The 20,967-nt window shown below is 42.3% G+C and overlaps 2 protein-coding genes and 1 long non-coding RNA gene across 52 annotated transcripts in view; 2 read left to right on the top strand and 1 right to left on the bottom strand.

The window, feature by feature from the left end:
• LOC110485647 (nuclear factor 1 X-type) overlaps nt 1-2,964 on the top strand; it is a 146,499-nt gene extending 143,535 nt beyond the window's left edge. For all 50 annotated transcript variants that reach the window (XM_036940264.2, XM_036940268.2, XM_090195680.1 and 47 more), the window contains 2 exons: nt 284-372; nt 2,798-2,964. In XM_036940264.2, coding sequence (XP_036796159.1) covers nt 284-372; nt 2,798-2,812 — 104 coding nt within the window. In that variant the 3' untranslated portion in view covers nt 2,813-2,964. The remainder of the gene's footprint in view (nt 1-283; nt 373-2,797) is intronic.
• A 4,461-nt stretch (nt 2,965-7,425) lies between these two features.
• Nucleotides 7,426-7,820, bottom strand: LOC149978767 (uncharacterized). The gene is made up of 2 exons (XR_016485733.1): nt 7,697-7,820; nt 7,426-7,587 (listed from the first exon to the last, which is right to left on the bottom strand). It is a non-coding gene; the product is annotated as an uncharacterized LOC149978767 (long non-coding RNA).
• Nucleotides 7,821-11,864: 4,044 nt separating this feature from the next.
• LOC110485643 (RING finger protein 11) lies at nt 11,865-15,908 on the top strand. Its single transcript, XM_021556748.3, has 4 exons — nt 11,865-11,992; nt 12,213-12,358; nt 12,725-12,894; nt 13,141-15,908. Exons 2-4 carry the CDS (start codon nt 12,260-12,262, stop codon nt 13,310-13,312), a joined length of 441 nt encoding a protein of 146 aa, XP_021412423.1. The 5' UTR covers nt 11,865-11,992; nt 12,213-12,259; the 3' UTR covers nt 13,313-15,908.
• Nucleotides 15,909-20,967: the final 5,059 nt, after the last annotated feature.

The following is a 20,967-nucleotide window of genomic DNA, read 5'->3' as shown; positions in this document are numbered from 1 at the left end:
TGTGTGTGTGTGTGTGTGTGTGTGTGTGTGTGTGTGTGTGTGTGTGTGTGTGTGTGTGTGTGTGTGTGTGTGTGTGTGTCTGTGTGTGAGTGTGCGCGTATGCGTGTGGCTATGTCTGTCTGTGTGTGTGTGTGTGTGGGTTTGAATATGCGTGGGTTTGAATATGTGTGGGTTTGAATATGTGTATGTGTGTGAATGTGTGTGTGTGTGCATGCATGTGTGTGTGACTATGTGTTTGACTCTGCATGTGTGTGTGTGACGGTGTGTGTATCTCTCTCTGTAGCATACTCCACGGCAGGCTCCACAGCTCCCAACAGGTTTGTCAGCATCGGAGCACGGGACAACTTTCTGAACATCCCCCAGCAGTCTCAGGTAGCTACCACCTCTCTCCGCTTCCACACACTATCTCACATTTTCTGCCAAACAATTGTAAACACGACAAAACACAACAATCAGACATGTTTTTTTTAATTGGTATTGGTTTGCAGTCTTTGCGACAGTAAACTTGTGGTCTTACCCAGAGTACACACAGAAATCTGCACATCAACAACATTAACTTCAGGGGTGTACATGTATACTGTAGATGGCTGAGGTTTTGGCGTATCAGACTCCTTCCTCAGAGTACAGTCCACTTGTGGTGTCTCCCTGGCTGTCTGTGTTGTGCCACTGGGCTGCAGTGTGTTGGGTTGTCCTCCATTACCTACACTACTTTTCTCATTAGGGTCTAACCGCACCTGCCTGCAGACCACTCAGCTATCCCTCCCACAGACACACATGGAAACAATCTGCATACCTCCTATTCTGTTCTCTCGCTCTCTGTGTCTTCTCTCTCACTCTCTGTCTTCTCTCTCTCTCTCTGTGTATTTTCTCTCTGTGTCTTCTCTTTCTCTCTCTGTCTTCTCTCTCACTCTCTCTCTGTGTCTTCTCTCTCACTCTCTCTCTGTCTTCTCTCTCTCTGTCTTCTCTCTCTCTCTCTCTCTCTCTCTCTCTGTGTGTGTGTCTTCTCTTTCTCTCTGTCTTCTCTCTCTCTCTGGGTCTTTTCTCTGTGTCTTCTCTCTCTGTCTTTTCTCTCTATGTGTCTTTCCTCTCTCTCTGGGTCTTCTCGCTCTCTGTCTTCTTTCTGTGTCTTCTCTCTCTCTCTGGGTCTTCTTGCTCTCTCTCTGTCTTCTCTCTGGGTCTTCTTCTTTCTCCCTTCCTTTCCTCTACCTCCCCTCTCTCGCTTATCTCTTTCAACCCTCCCTTCTTCCCCCACACACTCCCTCATCCACAGATGTAACCCTGGCACAGAGGGAGTCGCCATACACACACACACACACCTTCAACTGACTTACTAGTGTAGTTTGAGAGCAGAGACATACACTGCGTATACAAAACATTAAGAACACCTGCTCTTTCCATGACACAGACTGACCAGGTGAATCCAGGTGAAAGCTATGATCCCTTATTGATGTCACCTGTTAAAACCACTTCAACAAGTGTAGATGAAGGGGAGGAGACAGGTTAAAGAAGGATTTTCAAGCCTTGAAACATTTGACACATGGATTGTGTATGTGTGTCCTTCAGAGGGTGAATGGGCAAGACAAGAGATTGAAGTGTCTTTGAACAGGGTATGGTACTGGGTGCCTGGCACAACGGTTTGTGTCATGAACTGGGGGGGTGCAACTCTGTATTAGGGTAGGTGTTCCTAATGTTTTTTACACTCAGTGAATAACTGGTCTGAGGAGCTCTCTGGTGGCTAAACACAAGTCATGCCGGGAGAGAAAGAGAGGGGGTTAAGAGAAAGAGAGTTAGTTCAAGCTCTGTGCTCCACAGGCAAAGTCACGTCCTGACTGTCTGGTTGCCCGTGGCAACCAGACATGATGTCATAGGCAGTTTAACTTAGCCTTGAAGGGAGTTAAGGAGAAGTGGGAGTGGTCAGTCCTGCCAGGGATTACATTGGGAGAGAGAGAGAAGAGAGAGGAAGTTGGGAGAGAAAAGAGGAGGAGTTAGAAGCCCAAAAGGATCCTGGGAAAGGGAAAAGGAGGAAGGAAAGAGAGGGGAAAAGGGGGGAGAGAAACTTTCTCTCCGGGGTCCTATAGGAATGTAACAGAATAGAGAGCAGAGCGTAGCTATAGGGCCGTCAGTGATTAGCTGCCTTTCCCTGGGTCTACTCTGTGGAATGTTGTCTGGAGCCTGAGCAGAGCTGCCACTTAACCAGACCTGGGTTCAAATACTATTTGAAATATTTTCAATTGTGCCAGGCAAGCTCAATCCAGCCAAGAAACTATTTCCAATAGTATTGGAACCCAGCTCCCAGAATCAAATGCCAACCCTATAACTCTGCACCCTCAGTGAGTCTTATCAAACTGTGAAACCTGATCCTGGGAGTAGCTGCATGGCCTACAGTAGTTGACTTCATGGTGTCATTTGAAACAGTAAAGAAAGTCTTGTGAATCATGTTACATCTAAACGTTGTACTTATTGGAGACTTTGACGGTTGAAAAACTACAACGTGAAAGTAGTACTTTTACAAACTGTCGTCTTGAAATGACTTACTTACATACTGTGTGAGGAATGATCAACTTAAGGTTCCTAGGCATTGGGGTATGATCGAGGCTCAGCTCAGTAAAGGGAAAAGTTTGCTATGAAGGATGGCCCTCTAGTGGCTAGTTAATATTTTGCATGACAACATTTTTTTAAATCGATTATTTTCCTGAACCATTTATTTACTTATAAATGTGTAACTGTTGAACTTAGTGATGTTACCACATGACAAAGATGAACCTGATGTTTCCTGTATTTTATTTCTCTTCTACAGTCTTGGTTCCTCTGACAAGGCCTCCGACTCAACCGCTAGAATTGTGTCATGAGAAAATTGGGAATGGAAAAACAACACAACACACAAAACAAACCAACACTGACTACAAACAAACTGCTGACACTAAAGTATTTTTGCTCAACAACCAACAACACAAAAACAGAAAATAACCCCCCAGAAGAATACCCATTTCCACGATTTGAACATTTGAACCGGAACAACCATCTCCCTAAACAGAAGGCTGAAAAGAGATTGGTTGAAGTGGACAGACTCAGAACGAACGACAGAACGAGGAAGAAGAGGAGGAAGAAAGATGAGGAAATGTCACACACAAAACATGTCAGAAAGCAAACTAAAATATGCAACCTGACAACTAACTGACCAATTTCGTTTTATTGTTGTTTTTATATTTTATTTTCACAATGAAACTCCATGCAATGGCTGGGAGATCCACCCACACACAACAGTGTAAAACACATAGTTGGCAGAATTTGGTCATTTGAGCTATAGCTATAAACATTGTCACCGCCCAAAAGAACCCATTCTGTAATCCTTTAGTCTCTCCTCCTGACGGTGCTTTACGTCCCTGCTCCCTCTCTCATCTGTCAACCAGGTGTCCAGGGTTGCCCCGGCAACGCCCACAGCCTCACACAACCACATCCGACTGGCCTCACTGCCGCTTAATGTACTCAGCCCTGAATCCCCTCCCTCCTCCCTTCTTCTGATTGGCCAAACACTGGGACACCATCCAATGGTGTGATACCATCTGCACTAGATGGCTGGTTTTAGCTTACCCTCTTGTGAAGAGCGATAGCCAATAGCATGAGCCGAGAGCGAACACAAAACAGTCAGTCAGTCAGACATGAGACAGTCAGACATAACAGACAGAAAGTCAGTCAGTCAGACAGACATAACAGGGAGACAGACAGACATAAGAGACAGACATAACAGACAGACAGTCATACAACACTATGCCCTCTTTCGTCCCCTCACCTATGCACTACTGAAACAAATAAGGGAGGAAACAGAGCGATCCAGCAGGTCGCTGAAGGCAGTGTGTGTGTGTGGGCAATGGGCTGTGGCTCTGGCATCCTGGCACTCACACATACACGCACTCACGCAGACTCAAAGTACGTACACACACACACACAGATCATTGTCTCCAGAACCCACACGTCTGGCAGACACAACTGATTCACTGACAATACCATTTTGTCTGTGTGTCCTTCACAGTAACATAATACATGCATAGGATCAACATCATCATGTAATAACTAGCTTTCTTTTGGTTTGTAGCCGTTTTCTTGCATTTCATTTTGTTTGCCGGATTGGTTTTGGTTTTGTCTCACTTGGATTCTTTTGCTTATGTTTGACCTTCTTCCCTAAGATCTTTTTCTTTCATCCGCTTTTTATTTTGCAGAAAAAATATCATCTTCGTTTGCAATAACAGGCATCTCTGAAATCTCTCACAAACACCAGTACAGGAACTTGCGACAACCCCTGCCCTGCTTCACCCTGTAACCACAGTCCATTCACAGTAGCGCCCGGAGGAACACACGCGGACACACCACCGTATCAAAATGCACACTACTAACACCGTCACCCTGATTCCAAACACAAAGGTGAGCCTTTATATACGAGTTTCTCCAAACTGCCTTTGATAATGGTTTTTCATTCATTTTGACATTTGTCATTTTTAATTTGAGATACCTTGTTTTTTTCTATTGTAAATGTGATTTATTAAATTGTTATTGATATTGTACTTTTTTTTTTTTTATCATGACACAATAATTCAAACAAAAAAAAGCCAAACCTCACAAAATAACTGGACTGCCTAGCTGTTGGTTTCTTCCATGTGCAGGGATAGAATTGTCTGACAGCCCAGGCACTCTGAGTTTATAGTAAAATTAGCTCTATGTACTCAAATCATATATCACAACTATAACAATCTATGGAAGTGCCTCTGTACTCCCCTATCATGCAATTAGTTCAAATTCAGGTTGATGTTTTTGTTCACATATATGCTAAAGCTACAAAGAATGGTGATGTTTCTTCCTATATGGAAACCATTGGCTATAGGACAGAATCTTTGTAGAAGACTGCAAAATTTTATAAAGAGAGAGAGAGAGATCTTAAACATATATATTTATGGTATATGCTCCTTTTTTAAACTTGACTAAAATGAGCTTGTTGGCAGTTTAGTTATTTTCTGAACTCTTGAGCTAGCAGAATTCCATGATGGACAGCACCTCACTGTCACCATGACAATTCAATGAGCACCCACCCAACCTCCACAAATCTACAGTGCAACATTCAAAAAAAACGAAACAAAAATGTCCATGATGCAAAATAGATGAAACATGTCAAAATCGACAATGGAAAAATTGAAGAAAAAAAGTGTTTGTTTTTTGATGGAAAGTATTATTATTGAAAAATATGTGTCGATTGAGCCACGTGCAATGCATTGGGTAGATTCATTGTGTTTTGTCTGTTAGAGATTTTTAAGAAAGCTAAGAAGAAAAGAGAAAAAAAATCTATTTGTTTCAAGTCCGATGTGCTCCTGGACTCTAAACTAACAGAGCCATATCCTAGTCTTTGTAAGTTGGGGGTATTTGTTTTTATTTTCCTTTATTGTCTCTTTTTTAATGTTTAACGTGTAATCATTTGTTTATAAAAAATGTTTGGAGGGGCTGAAGGAAGAAACATTTCTTACAAAACGTTTAAAAACAAATTGAACATGGAATGAAAAACCGGTGAAATGAAAAACCGCCACTTTTACACACTATAAAGTACATTCAAACTATTACAAAATGAATGATAATGAACAAAATAATGACTACCTTTAGGAAACCTCATTTATTACTCCTCTTCTCTATTTCTATTCCTTCTCCTGTTTTAATATTGAGTGGAGGGAGGGGTTCCTATTCCTTCTCCTGTTTTAATATTGAGTGGAGGGAGGGGTTCCTATTCCTTCTCCTGTTTTAATATTGAGTGGAGGGAGGGGTTCCTATTCCTTCTCCTGTTTTAATATTGAGTGGAGGGAGGGGTTCCTATTCCTTCCTATATTCCTCTAGTAGGTTGTGAAACAAAAAGCATTTTGGTTCAACCTTTAGATAGGACGAGAGCTGTACTGTAGGCTTATCAATGCCCACAACTACTTCTTCTGATTTCTCCCAGATTATTATACTCCTCTCTCTGAGTCTGAGCAAGGGAAAAAAACAGGAAAATGGCAGCTTAGAATATGTTTCATTTGAGGAGCCAGCCAGTCTGTCAGAACCATGACGTAACGATAGAAATACAGTAGGCCTATGCAAAGTGAGCTTCCCTCCACCCCTTCCTTCTCCACCCTCTCCCTCATTCCCCTGTAAATTCACCTTGACTAGTGCTTGTGCTGTAGTGTAGTTTCCCAGCAGTTAAAGGTTGTCCCTTAAAAGTGCCTTTTGTTCACAGACTCCATTTTGTAATCCAGATCGCTCTCCTTTCATTCGAAATAATTCAAGGTAGAGGTGGAAGTGCCCCTAAGTGCAGATCTAGGATCAGTTTACTGTATATCCTGACCTGAACCATTAGGAGGGGATATGCAAAACTGATCTTAGATCAGTGCTTAGTGAGCAACTTCATCCGACCTCAACCTTTGAAAAATGATCCCCCTCCATTGTATCAACCTTCCCATAAATCCTTTCCCTTTTCAAAATCCGTATATATATAGTACAAAAGGAAACTGGTGTGAATTAGTTCTTTACTTTTTATTGATAAATGATGAAAAAAAAATACTGAAAAGGCAAAAAAAACTTGTTCTCGTTCCCCCTTGCTCTCTGGCTTTTTTCTTCTTCCCTCCGTCTCCTCCTCTCCTCTCCTCTGTCTATCTGTTCTCTCGTAGACACCGGAGTAGTCTGTAACTGTGTCCTCTCTCTCTCCTTCCCCCTCCCTCCCTTCCTTCCTTCCGTTGATGGAAGGGGTTGTTGAAAAAAAAAATGGCCGAAACTTTTTGTCTTGAGCAGAATGCAGTTAGCTCACGTTATTCTTGTCTGTATTGCCTCTTCTTCACATTGTATACCATTACCCATCCTCTTCAGCTTCTCCATTCAAACAGCTAATGTAAGTGAACAAATTACACCAATGGGCTTTTGGGGGTGCGCCTGCCCAGTGTAGGGTAGGACTGGGTGTTAGGGGTTATGGGGGTAAAGGTCTTAGGGGGTCAATAATGTTGGGGTAAAGGAGAAATTATAGGGGTACCTTTTGGGTGTTGGGGGGGGGGGCTGCTCTTCTGCTGTGACAAGTTAAGAGTTTTTATTTTATTTATTTTGTTTTATTTTATTCCTTTATTTTTATTTTTTACTTAATTTGGATTTTTGCTTTCATAGTTCCTAACTATCAGGGTATGCCGTCATTGAAACTCTATAAGAGAGTCTTGGACTGTAAATGAAATGCTACAAGCACCTTATAACTACTGGCTGAGAAAAGGGGGTTTGCAATACTACCAGCACACACACACACCTAGTCATGTATCAAATAATCTAAACTATTGTATTACTATTGTGAGGTTTTATCTAGTGAAGCCAGGAGCAGTATTAGCCATTGGCAAAACACACACCACAACCCACCATATAGAGCCAGCATGAACCAGGCTTGAGGCATACTCTCAAGTGAAACGTAGAGATATCAGTTTGAATGCCAGGCTCTAAAAACTTCAGTTTTTAGATTATTTTTTATTTTTTTCGTGGTGTCTAGACAGTACGCCCTTTGACCCCCGACCCTACGCCCTCAGAGCAGAAGAGCCCCACTCATGCCTGTAGCTCTGTTTGAAATGGCACCCTATTCCCTACATAGTGCACTACTTTTTCACTATTCCCATAGGGCCCTGTTCAAAAGTAGTGCACTATGTAGGGAATAGGGTGCCATTTTAAATGTATCCCATGTCTTTGTGTATAAGAAACACCCCCAGAGCTCTATAGGTGAAATGCATGTGTTAATTACAGTTTCTTTTCCATAAGAAGAAAAACACAGTTTGAGCAGAGCAGCACCTTGATTGAATAAAAGGATGTTCTTGACTGTAGCATCTTGACTGTGTTGTGTCTTTATTTATGATCATGACTGAGAATGGAAATGATGATAGTGGAACCTCATACCTTCATGACAAGTTCAGGTAGTTTGATGTGGAAAGGTAGCCATACAGTGAAGGATGTTCTTGACTGTTGGATCTGTGTTGTCTTCATTATAATGACTGGAAATTAATATGATGAAGGGATATACAGTGGGGCAAAAAAGTATTTAGTCAGCCACCAATTGTGCAAGTTCTCCCACTTAAAAAGATGAGAGAGGCCTGTAATTGTCATCATAGGTACACTTCAACTATGACAGAAAAATGAGAAAAGAAATCCAGAAAATCACATTGTAGGATTTTTAATGCAAATGATGGTGGAAAATAAGTATTTGGTCAATAACAAAAGTTTATCTCAATACTTTGTTATATACCCTTTGTTGGCAATGACAGAGGTCAAACGTTTTCTGTAAGTCTTCACAAGGTTTTCACACACTGTTGCTGGTATTTTGGCCCATTCCTCCATGCAGATATCCTCTAGAGCAGTGATGTTTTGGGGCTGTTGCTGGGAAACACGGACTTTCAACTCCCTCCAAAGATTTTCTATGGGGTTGAGATCTGGAGACTGGCTAGGCCACTCCAGGACCTTGAAATGCTTCTTACGAAGCCACTCCTTCGTTGCCCGGGCGGTGTGTTTGGGATCATTGTCATGCTGAAAGACCCAGCCACGTTTCATCTTCAATGCCCTTGCTGATGGAAGGAGGTTTTCACTCAAAATCTCACGATACATGGCCCCATTCATTCTTTCCTTTACACGGATCAGTCGTCCTGGTCCCATTGCAGAAAAACAGCCCCAAAACATGATGTTTCCACCCCCATGCTTCACAGTAGGTATGGTGTTCTTTGGATGCAACTCAGCATTCTTTGTCCTCCAAATACGACGAGTTGAGTTTTTACCAAAAAGTTATATTTTGGTTTCATCTGACCATATGACATTCTCCCTCTTCTTCTGGATCATCAAAATGCTCTCTAGCAAACTTCAGACGGGCCTGGACATGTACTGGCTTAAGCAGGGGGACACGTCTGGCACTGCAGGATTTGAGTCCCTGGCGGTGTAGTGTGTTACTGATGGTAGGCTTTGTTACTTTGGTCCCAGCTCTCTGCAGGTCATTCACTAGGTTCCCCCCGTGTGGTTCTGGGATTTTTGCTCACCGTTCTTGTGAGATCTTGCGTGGAGCCCCAGATCGAGGGAGATTATCTGTGGTCTTGTATGTCTTCCATTTCCTAATAATTGCTCCCACAGTTGATTTCTTCAAACCAAGCTGCTTACCTATTGCAGATTCAGTCTTCCCAGCCTGGTGCAGGTCTACAATTTTGTTTCTGCTGTCCATTGACAGCTCTTTGGTCTTGGCCATAGTGGAGTTTGGAGTGTGACTGTTTGAGGTTGTGGACAGGTGTCTTTTATACTGATAACAAGTTCAAACAGGTGCCACTAATACAGGTAACGAGTGGAGGACAGAGGAGCCTCTTAAAGAAGAAGTTACAGGTCTGTGAGACAGAAATCTTGCTTGTTTGTAGGTAACCTAATACTTATTTTCCCACCATAATCTGCAAATAAATTAATTAAAAATCCTACAATGAAAATTACAGGCCTCTCATCTTTTTAAGTGATAGAACTTGCACAATTGGTGGCTGACTAAATACTTTTTTCCCCCACTGTAACTATTGTTAGTCTTATTGGCAGTGGGGGGAAAAGTACCCAATTTCATACTTCAGCAAAAGTAAAGATACTTAATAGGAAATGACTCAAGTAAAAGCCACCCAGTAAAGTACTACTTGAGTAAAAGTCTAAAAGTATTTGGTTTTAAATATACTGAAGTATTAAAAGTATACTGAACAAAAATATAAATGCAACAAGTGTTAGTCCCATGTTTCATGAACTGAAATAACATATCCCAAAAATGTTCCATATGCACAAAAAGCTTTCCTCTCAAATGATGTGCACAAATTTGTTTACATTGCCGTTAGTGAGCATTTATCCTTTTCCAACAATCTATCCACCTGACAGCTGTGGCATTTTGAGAAGCTGATTAAACCACATGATTATTACACAGGTGCACCTTGTGCTGGGGACATTAAAAGGCCAATCTAAAAATTTTGCAGTTTTGAGGGAGTGTGCAATTGGCATGCTGACTGCAGGAATATCTACCAGACCTGATGCTATTCTCCAGTCATGTGAAATCCATAGATTAGGGCCTAATGAATTTATTTCAATTAAGTGAGTTCTTTCTATGAACTGTAACTCAGTAAAAAAATCTTTGAAATGTTTTGTTCAGTATAAATGTTATTGCAAAAATATACTAAGTATCAAAAGTAAAATTTTAAATCCTTTCACATTCTTTATTTAAGCAAACCAGACGGCATGATCTTCTTTTGTTTTATGGATAACCAGAGGCACACTCCAACACACTGACATTGTTTACAAACAAATCATTTGTGTTTAGTGAGTCAGCCAGATCAGAGGCAAAAATCTAATCAAATCAAATTTTATTTGTCACATACACATGGTTAGCAGATGTTAATGCGAGTGTAGCGAAATGCGTGTGCTTCTAGTTCCGACAATGCAGTAATAACCAACAAGTAATCTAGCTAACAATTCCAAAACTACTACCTTATAAACACAAGTGTAAGGGGATAAAGAATATGTACATAAGGATATATGAATGAGTGATGGTACAGAGCGGCATAGGCAAGATACAGTAGATGGTATTGAGTACAGTATATACATATGAGATGAGTATGTAAACAAAGTGGCATAGTTAAAGTGGCTAGTGATACATGTATTACATAAAGATGCAGTAGATGATATAGAGTACAGTATATACGTATACATATGAGATGAATGTAGGGTATGTAAACATTATATTAGGTAGCATTGTTTAAAGTGGCTAGTGATATATTTTACATAATTTCCCATCAATTCCCATTATTAAAGTGGCTGGAGTTGAGTCAGTGTGTTGGCAGCAGCCACTCAATGTTAGTGGTGGCTGTTTAACAGTCTGATGGCCTTGAGATAGAAGCTGTTTTTCAGTCTCTCGGTCCCTGCTTTGATACACCTGTACTGACCTCGTCTTCTGGATGATAGCGGGGTGAACAGGCAGTGGCTCGGGTGGTTGTTGTCCTTGATGATCTTTATGGCCTTCCTGTGACATCGGGTGGTGTAGGTGTCCTGGAGGGCAGGTAGTTTGCCCCCGGTGATGCGTTGTGCAGACCTCACTACCCTCTGGAGAGCCTTACGGTTGAGGGCGGAGCAGTTGCCGTACCAGGCGGTGATACAGCCCGACAGGATGCTCTCGATTGTGCATCTGTAGAAGTTTGTGAGTGCTTTTGGTGACAAGCCAAATTTCTTCAGCCTCCTGAGGTTGAAGAGGCGCTGCTGCGCCTTCTTCACGATGCTGTCTGTGTGGGTGGACCAATTCAGTTTGTCTGTGATGTGTACGCCGAGGAACTTAAAACTTACAACCCTCTCCACTACTGTTCCATCGATGTGGATAGGGGGGTGTTCCCTCTGCCGTTTCCTGAAGTCCACAATCATCTCCTTAGTTTTGTTGATGTTGAGTGTGAGGTTATTTTCCTGACACCACACTCCTAGGGCCCTCACCTCCTCCCTTAGCAGTAGGGATGACCATGGATGTTCTCTTGGTAAGTACTTGAATTGGACCATTTTTCTGTCCTGCTAAGCATTCGAAATGTAACGAGTACTTTTGGGTGTCGGGAAAAATGTATGGAGTAAAAATTACATTATTTTCTTTAGGAATGTAGCGGAGTAAAATTTGTCAAAAATATACATAGTAAAGTACAGATGGCCCCAAAAAACGACTTAAGTAGTACTTTAAAGTATTTTTACTTAATTACTTTACACTACTGCTTATTAGGCATATTTTCTCGTCCACCTACCCGCCATTTTTTCGAAAGGCAACTTCCGGATCTCCCAACTTCCTATTAACTAGCTACGTCACTTCTGTGTATACAGTTTGTAAACAAAGCCAAAACAAAGATGGATTCATCAAGAGGTTTAATCTAAAAATATAGTCAGATCGAATAACCAAATAGCACAAATTGAAATCGGTGTCATTTACAGTTCACTGACTTAGGTATTGGTATAATTAGAGACAGCATTTACATGTCGTTGTTTCGATATTGACTTTTATTTCTAAGTTACACAGCGATTATAATTGTTTTTCTGCATCGACGTTGGAGGGCTGTTGTTCATTCCTACTCGCTAGCTACCCAGCAGGCTAGCTAAAAAGACAACTTATTTAGCAAGACACGTAAAAATATTTGTTTTTGTTGCTTATCTTGCTGTCCTGTTAGCTAGCTGTCCTGTTCGTAGTGGGGATTGTGTGTGCTGGTCCAGTTCAATGGGGAACTGTTTGTCTTCGCAAGGCGCCGACGACTTGTCTCTCCTCAACGAGTCCCAGGAAGCCAGTGTTCCAGGGGAGCCCCCACCGCCTTACCAGGTAAATTCAGGAGGAGATGGATCACATCTATACCGGGGATTCATTGATAACAATGTCAACTAACTGTCCACGTTGTTAAGTTAGCCTAGTGGTATGTTGCATGGGCTGTGTTTTGTATCTTGTTGCTCATTTCGTATTATGTCAGAAGTTTAGGGTTCACTAGTAAGCTATAACTGTCATGTGAAAAATTCTGGCATGGTTTAGCTTACCAACACCTATGCTTTCTGTCCATTTCCCCATCAAGTCAATGGTATAAAATCTGACTGCGATAGTAGAGGATCCACATGTAGTTTTGGGGGGGTCCAGAGACTCCCCAATGACTGTATCATGGGTTACCCTGTACCCCTCTCCCCACATTCCATACAGGAGCGTGTTCAGGCGCCAGTGTACCACCCCACCCCCAGTCAGACGTGCCTGGCCAGCCAGCTGACAGAGGAGGAGCAGGTCCGTATCGCCCAGCGGATTGGCCTCATCCACCACCTCCCCAGAGGCATCTTCGACCCCGGCTCTGAGCCCTCTGACAAGAAAGTCAAAGAGTATGTATTTTTCTGCCCTGTGACCAACCATATAATTTTCTTGTAGCTCAACCAATTTAGACACTAATTTACTAGCAATGTCCTATTTCTAGCCACATTATCTTGAGCCATGGCCCAGAAGGATATTAGTGGGTCCTCACCTCATCCATTACCAAGTGTATGTAAGTTAGCTGTAGGCCTCATATTATTTGAAACCAAATTTAGACTAAATGCTATCTGTCATGTCGTGCGCCTCACTCTCTCCAGGTGTGCGATCTGCATGAATGACTTTGAGTACGGCGACCCCATCCGGTTCCTTCCCTGCCTGCACATCTACCACGTGGACTGCATCGACACCTGGCTGATGAGGTCCTTCACCTGTCCTTCCTGTATGGAGCCTGTGGATGCCGCCCTGCTCTCCTCTTATGAGACCAACTGAACTGGTCTCATAGGAGACCAGTTCACTCATCTGAGCAGTCTCTGGCTGGGTCCTGTTCATTAGGCCAAACAGAAGAAAACTGATTAAAACAGGGAGGGACTTGCCCTGGACTTGTCCAATAAGAAGTGCTTGTTAAATTTTTTTTCAGTTGCAAAACTATTCCCTATTTAATGTACTACTTTTCACCAGAGCCTTATAGGCCCTGATCCAAAGTAGTGCATTAAATAGGGAATAGTGTGCACACAATCCTAGAAACTTCCCCTCTAACAGAGGTGCCAAACGCCCTTACACATCACCTCTTTAACCTGGATGTCCTAGTCACACAGCCCTGGGAGGAGTGATGGGTTGTGTCAAAATATATATATTTTTTAAATGTAACCTTTATTTAACTAGTGAAGTCGGTTAAGAACAAATTCTTATTTACAATGACGGCCTACACCGGCCAAACTCGGACGGCGCTGGGCCAATTGTGTGCCGCCCTATGGCCAATTGTGATACAGTCTGGATTTGAACCAGGTGGTCTGTAGTGACATCTCTAGCACTGAGATGCAGTGTCTTAGACCACTGCGCCACTTGGAAGCTCCATATGTAGGGCGTACCACACTGAGTGTGTTGAAAGTGGGGTGTTCTACTCTGTATTGGGGCTTTTGGAATTAGGAACGTCTGTCTCTTTCGCCTTTTCAGACTTGTTTTCAAATACATCTTAAGTGAAGTGAAGGATATAGATGGAGATCTTTAGAAGTCATGATGAGCGATATTATTGACAACTGATTTCACCTTTGGATGATCTGAGGGTGGTAGACTAGAGATTGGCCCATTAGTTTAGTTTATGTAGGCTGGTCTTGGATCTGTTCGTGCAACTGATGGCACAACTTTGTTTTCACATCTTTGTTTATGTGGTTGGTTTATTTTAATTCCCTTTTCAATCATCCCCCTCCAGACTAAAATGTGCAATATGATGTGAGGAAGTGCTAGAATTGCACCGTTCTGATTGGTCAAAAGAAGGTGATCCCCGACCTTAACACTGCTGTCTCGGCCAATTAGCTTTAAGACGGGTATGGCCTTGAATGTCTCTCAAAAAAGCACAGGGCTCTTGACTAGAATGCAAACATTTTTCTCATTAAATGGCAATCATAGAGAGAGAAAAAAGTTCACAAAGTAATGAGATATGAGAATAAGCTATGAGGTCTCCATCCCATGCCGGTCTAGTAGGTTACCTCATGACTTACTACTGGCCTCATACCTTTATTGGAGATGTTGGATTTGTATGTATGTTGTTTTACAGGGTGGATTGTTGTAGCTGTTAGTCCAGATCTATTTGTGCTGTCTTGCCAAGGTGGCCAGCCTTACTGGGCTAGCTCTTAGTACCTTAAACTGCATTTTCACCTTGGATCTTTTTCCTTACAAAGCTTTGCCTTGACTGTGTGCTGTCTTACTCTTATGAGATCATGGCTTGTTGTTGTTGTTCATTCTTATGTTTACTGTTAGTGAGTGACTTTTGCGTCCAAAATGGCAAACTAATCCCTATATAATGCACTACTTTTGAGCAAAGCACGATGCAGGAACTGGTCAAGAGCAGTGCACTATGTAGGGATTAGGGTGCCATTTTGGACGTGGCCCAAAATGCTGTGCCATTATCTATCCCCGAATTCTATGCACCTTGGGATCTCCTCTGGTACCGTGTAGGTCTGGGACTGTATTCACAAAGAGTCTTAGAGTAGGAGACCGTTTTGCCTTTTGGATCAGTTATATGGACTCCTAGTCTTTGTGACGACAGGCCTTGAATCAGGACAGAGGAAACATCTTTTGTTCTCCTTTTCCCTCTTCCTTCTTCTATTTCTCCTACTACTCACTCTATTGTCTCTTTGAATAACTTTATTGTAGAAGTGTTTGACAAGAGAGAAAGAGAATGAATACGTGTCAAAATATAATTTACACTGTTTTGGATACTTTGTGTAAAGGTTTTATCTAGAGTGTTTTTTCCAATGTTGTCAGAAAATGTGTTTGTGAATATAGATCTGTTTTTTGTATTGTAGTGAGGATCTATTCTACATGATTGAATTCCAGAGGCTTTTTAAACTGTTTTGTCGATTGATTATTGGACTAAAATGAATAGGAAACTCTTATTGATTGACTGTGGTTTGATACTAACAAAGTAAGGACAAGTGAGAGAGGGTACAGACTCAAACTGAGGAGAATATAATGGATTGTGAGTTGAACCCATTCTGAATGTAACTATCTGATCGTGGACATTACTGTGATGAAGTCAAAACCAGGAGCGTATTTGAAATGTACCCTCGTCACCAACTCTCTTCAGGTGAAAGCGGGGAAAGTATGGCTGCTATTCAGTTCAGTCCTAGACCTATGCCCTTTTTAGGTGAACGTGAGCCAACTCCTGTGACGTACAATCATTTCTGATACTTGTGTCATTGTTTTAGTGCTCCTTGAAGCCGGAGATGGAGAGTGTGTGTACTGAAAGAAGAATATGATTAGTCAGACTGTTCCTGGCTGCTGTTTCTGGGTTTTGTAATGTGTGTGTGCAATGAGGGCTCAGCTTTTAGGAAAAACTACAATAAAAAGTGGATGCCAAATCTAACCTTCTTCATATATGGCTTTTTATTACCATATTCTAATTTTGTATCTGTTTCGTCATAGTTGTTACATTGTTTTAGCAATTTGTAATAATGAATTGCAAGTGCACCATCTTTGGCATAACAGGTTAGCTAGATTGAGGTGTCTTGTGATTCCAGTATATCCCACCCACAGGATGCTTTCACCATCATAGTCCACCCATCTATCGTCCGCTACAGTGAGGTCATCAAGAAAGACCCTATTTAGATGTTTTTTTGCCTGCTAAGAATGGAAGAGAGATGACCTCAATGATGACACAGAGGTCTTCTGTCCCCTGCTAGACAAGGGCCCTGGCCATGTTCAGCGAGCAAATAAGGAGGGTTTCTTTATGTCATCTTAAGAGTCCTATCTCCTAATATACTCAGCAAAAAAATAAACGTCCTCTAACTGTCAACTGAGTTTATTTTCCGCAAACTTTAGCAAATGTGTAAATATTTGTATGAACATAAGATTCAACAACTGAGGCATAAACTGAACAAGTTCCACAGACATGTGACTAACAGAAATTGAATAATGTGTCCCTGAACAAAGGGGGGTCAAAAGTAACAGTCAGTATCTGGTGTGGCCACCAGCTGCATTAAGAACTGCAGTGCATCTCCTCCTCATGGACTGCACTCTGGAAGAAATGAAGACACCACTGCAAAATTATCAGTTACTCTGGTTGTACTATTTATAGGTATGTGTTTGGGTAAAATGTACATTTTTGGTTTATTCTATAAACTACTGACAACATCCAAATTCCAAATAAAAATATTGTCATTTAGTGCATTTATTTACAGAAAATGGACAGGTCATGGGTTCAGGTCTGGAGTCAGGGTTCAGGTCTGGAGATTGGGCTGGCCATGACAGGGTCTTGATCTGGAGGTCCTCCGTCCACACATTTATTGACCTGGCTGTGTGGCATGAAGCATCGTCCTGCTGGAAAAAACAATCCTCAGAGTTGGAGAACATTGTCAGCGCAGAAGGAAGCAAGTTTTCTTCCAGGACAATCTGTACGTGGCTTGATTCATGCGTCCTTCACAAAGACAATTCTGCCTGACTCCAGCCTTGCTGAAACACCCCCAGATCATCACCGATCCTCCACCAAATTTCACCGTGGGTACACGACACTGTGGCTTGTAGGTCTCTCCAGGTCTCACACCCACTGTGACATTTGGTGGAGGAATGTCTGCGCCAGGAGTGGCATAAAGTCACCCAACATGACAGTGAAAGACTGGTGGAGAGCAGGTCAAGACGCAGGAAAGCTGTGATTGAAAATCAGGGTTATTCCACCAAATATTGGTTTCTGAACTCTTCCTAAGTTAAAACATTAGTATTGTGTTGTTTAAAAATGAACATGAACTTATTTTCTTAGCATTATTCGAGGTCTGACAATACTGCATATTTTTTGCTATTTTGACCAATTGTCATTTTCTGCAAATAAATGCTCTAAATTACATTTTTATTTGGAATTTGGGAGAACTGTTGTCAGTAGTTTATATAATTAAACAAAAATGTTACTTTTACCCAAACACATACCTATAAATTGTAAAACCAGAGAAAGTGATCATTTGCAGTGGTTTCTTAATATTTTCCAGAGCTGTATATTACCTATGCCTATCCTGCCATTCATTGTAATTAGACTGGTATAGGATTCATCCCTGACCAAGATGGCTGCCGTGTTTGCCCAATTATGGATATTGGAGGGTTTATTGTCACATGTGCTCCTGCTACACCCCCTAGTGGACATTCAGTGTCTCCTTGACCTGCAGCCATTTCCCCAGTTCTCTCCCTCTCGCTCTTCTTCTATCTCTCTCTCTCTGTGATTTTGTGGTTGGAGACAGGTGTGCTGGAGTCAGAGCAGTTCCCCACCAGCTGCAACCCGTTCCATAATCAAGACCTCTACAAATACTCAATCCTGCCACTTCCACTCTGCCAGATCGTAATCTCCATTCATTTTGTCGCTCTGACTCTGGGTCCTGTCTCCTGTTCCACATTTCACCACCCTGCTACCCTGTTCTGAATTCAGCTCATCATCACTCCCTTGGATTCCCCTCCAGACCTGTTTGCCCTGTCCCAACCCAGCTCACTCCAACCTCAGCCTCCACGTCGGGTTTCCTACAACTCATCCAAGCTTCCCTGGATCTGTACTTCATCTCTCCCTGTGTTGCAATAAATATCTTGGTTCAGTCATCCCTGTTTCCTGGTCTGAGTTTGCTCTTGGGTTCTCCTGTGCTGCTCCGCTTAACATTTGACAATGTCCCTCTAGTAATTCAATAGGCTCTCTATAGGTTTACAGCAGCCCGCAGGACACATGGCAAATTCAATTGTATGATGACAAAAACGTCGCTTGACATTGAGCGCCATCAAGTGACGTCACTGTGTAAAACACCTCAATATTAGTTCATGAAGACAAATCACTTTATAACCTATATCTGGCGTTGTGGCATACACATCTCTCTCCATTTTGTTTGACTACACAGGAAGTGATAAATAACAGGTCAAACGTGGCCCGTCATATCCCTTATAAGTTTGTATGAGTTCAAATGAATGGCCAGTTAGAGCTCTGCTCACTAGTTCCAGAGCTAATGATGGCCTGTCTTACAGAGAAGCTCATCAGATAGTTCCTGACCCTTCAGGGGCAGGCAGCACTGTCAACCGACATCACTGTCAATCACATGAGGGGATGGATCATCTTCAATGTTCAGAAAGCCTTCCTGAAAAAGTGAGAGCAACCTCAAGGTCCACAGGCAGTCAACCTGTCCAACACTTTCCTGTTTAGCTAATAATGAAGCTAAATACATGGCCAAAATACGATAAGTCTCTTTGCTGAATATATGACACAAAGTGACTGATATGCGTTCTGTGTTTCATTTGTAGATTTCAGGAAGAGAGAGGGGAGAAAACCCTGCCTCGTTGAGCTGGTAAGAAATATACTTCACTTTATAACCAGCGAGATGTGAAAGATCCATAACAGCCTGATCAAAATGACATTGTCAAGTGTGTCAGGTGTTCAAAATGAGTTGTAAATGCTTTCATTCGTATAAACATTTGCCACTGCTAATATGAAACTCAATATTCCACTAAATTCAAACTCACGGACAGACATTGAAGGTGAGGAGTCGGCACAGGCTCGTTAACATCAAGCAGGATGTTTGGAGAGAGCTCAATGTGGAACGATGCCCGTCTCTCCGGTCTACTGGAAAGGAATGACCAGCTTCTCTTATCCCTGTTTGTGACTATGTTCAGTGTAATACTGTAGTAATAGAGGCATGCTGTGTGTTTCATAAGAAATACATGCAGTGCATTCAGAAAGTATTCATACCCCTTGACTTATTCCACATTTTGTTGCGTTAAAGCCCGAAATTCTAAATTGATTAAATTGGTTTTTTTTTCACCCATCTACACACAATACTCCATAATGACGAAGTCAAAACAGGATTGTTGACATGTATTGAAAATGTAATATATAAATATCTTATTATAGACTGCTGTTTTAACCTCTATCCATAGTCATAAGAGGAGCATTTAGAGATCACATGGAAAAGAGAGACATTTTCCACATGGAAAAGTTCATTGTGGAGCAGCAGCAGCTCTTCATTGACAACGCAGAGAAACATGCCCAACCTGACATCAGGTCAGAGGAGATGCTCCAGGTGGAGATTCCACAGGAAGTCAGGGAGGTCGTGGAGAGCCTGGTGGACATGGCAGCAGGAAGAGACAGCACAAGGGACATCGTTCAAAGAGCCCTCACTGAAATCGGGACCAAGGTGACGAGCTGCCTCCAAGACCTTCTCGAAGCAGGTCGTGGTGCTCAGTTAAACCGTCAGGACATTATCTCCCAGGTAATTCTTCAAGTGACTTACAAACTCTTTCGGAACTGACTTTCTCTGAAGGTCACCCCTCTTTTGAAGGATGCAGAAGCTCTCCTATGGTCCTTGTTATGGGCCAGGCCACGGGGGGGGGGGGGGGGGGGCAGCTGGTCAACCCTCTTCAGCAGTCCACAGATCCACAGGTGGTGAAGAGGGTTAAACCAAGGCCTTATACCTTTTAAATGATTAATACATTGTGTTATGATAAACTGTAAGGGTCTCCTCGTCAGGAGACCTCTGTGTGTGTGTTAACCTGTTTTGAGTGTTGTGACCTTCAGACACTATCACACTATCACACACACTACGTTCAGACTCCTCCTGTCTGGATCCCACCGTGGTTGTCTGGTTGTCCGACAACACAAGGCTGTCACAGACCTGATGAAACCAGCCACCTGTCAGAAGATACTTACACTGGTTCACCTTGTCATGACCCTGTACTTGTGATGAAAGGTCACGTTTTGGTCCAACCCACTTCTGAGCTTTTAATTGCTGATAAGATGGTTACTGCTGTCAGGGGAGGTTAGATTTATTAAAATGTTGTTGCCAGGGAAACTCATGCAAGGAAGACTGGGAGAGGCTATATGAGTTACAGGAGGTCTTAGACATTTTGCAGAACTTGGGGAGAAACAATCATATACTGTGATATTGTTCTCCGTACCAAATTCTGCCTAGAAATATTAGTAAAGGAGTATTTTTTGATGCTTAAACAGAGTCTGTGTTTCCTTTCCATTACTAATGTATGTTTGATAATTATGTAGACTTGATCATTTGTTGAAGAAATTTACCAACAGTGGCCACGAACATCATGGAGAACCTGGAGGAGATACTAGGCCCCAGAACGGTGCTGGCGAGAGCACTTGGACTGGGATCAAAGATCTTCAACCTCTACGTGGTTTGACTTGTAGCTCTGTGGATTGCTAAGAGTGTACCTGATCGGTTTGCTGCTAACAAGGAGAAGGGACATATTACCCAGAGTATGATGGAGAACCATGCTCTAAGTTCTTGTTCAAAGAAGACATAGAGCTGAAGAAGCAAGGTAAAAGCAACGCTGCTGTGTCAGACTCTGAGCCACTGACCTCTAGCTTGGCACCTGACCAAGGAGACATTAGAGCAGAAACACAGCAGAATGAGGAAGTTAGTGACCCTTTCCCCCGGAATCGGAACCCTCCCAAG

Source organism: Oncorhynchus mykiss, chromosome 13 (assembly GCF_057628025.1).
Source record: "Oncorhynchus mykiss isolate SJ-2025 chromosome 13, ASM5762802v1, whole genome shotgun sequence".
Classification (NCBI taxonomy): domain Eukaryota; kingdom Metazoa; phylum Chordata; class Actinopteri; order Salmoniformes; family Salmonidae; genus Oncorhynchus; species Oncorhynchus mykiss.
This window is presented reverse-complemented; position numbering and strand designations above follow the sequence as displayed.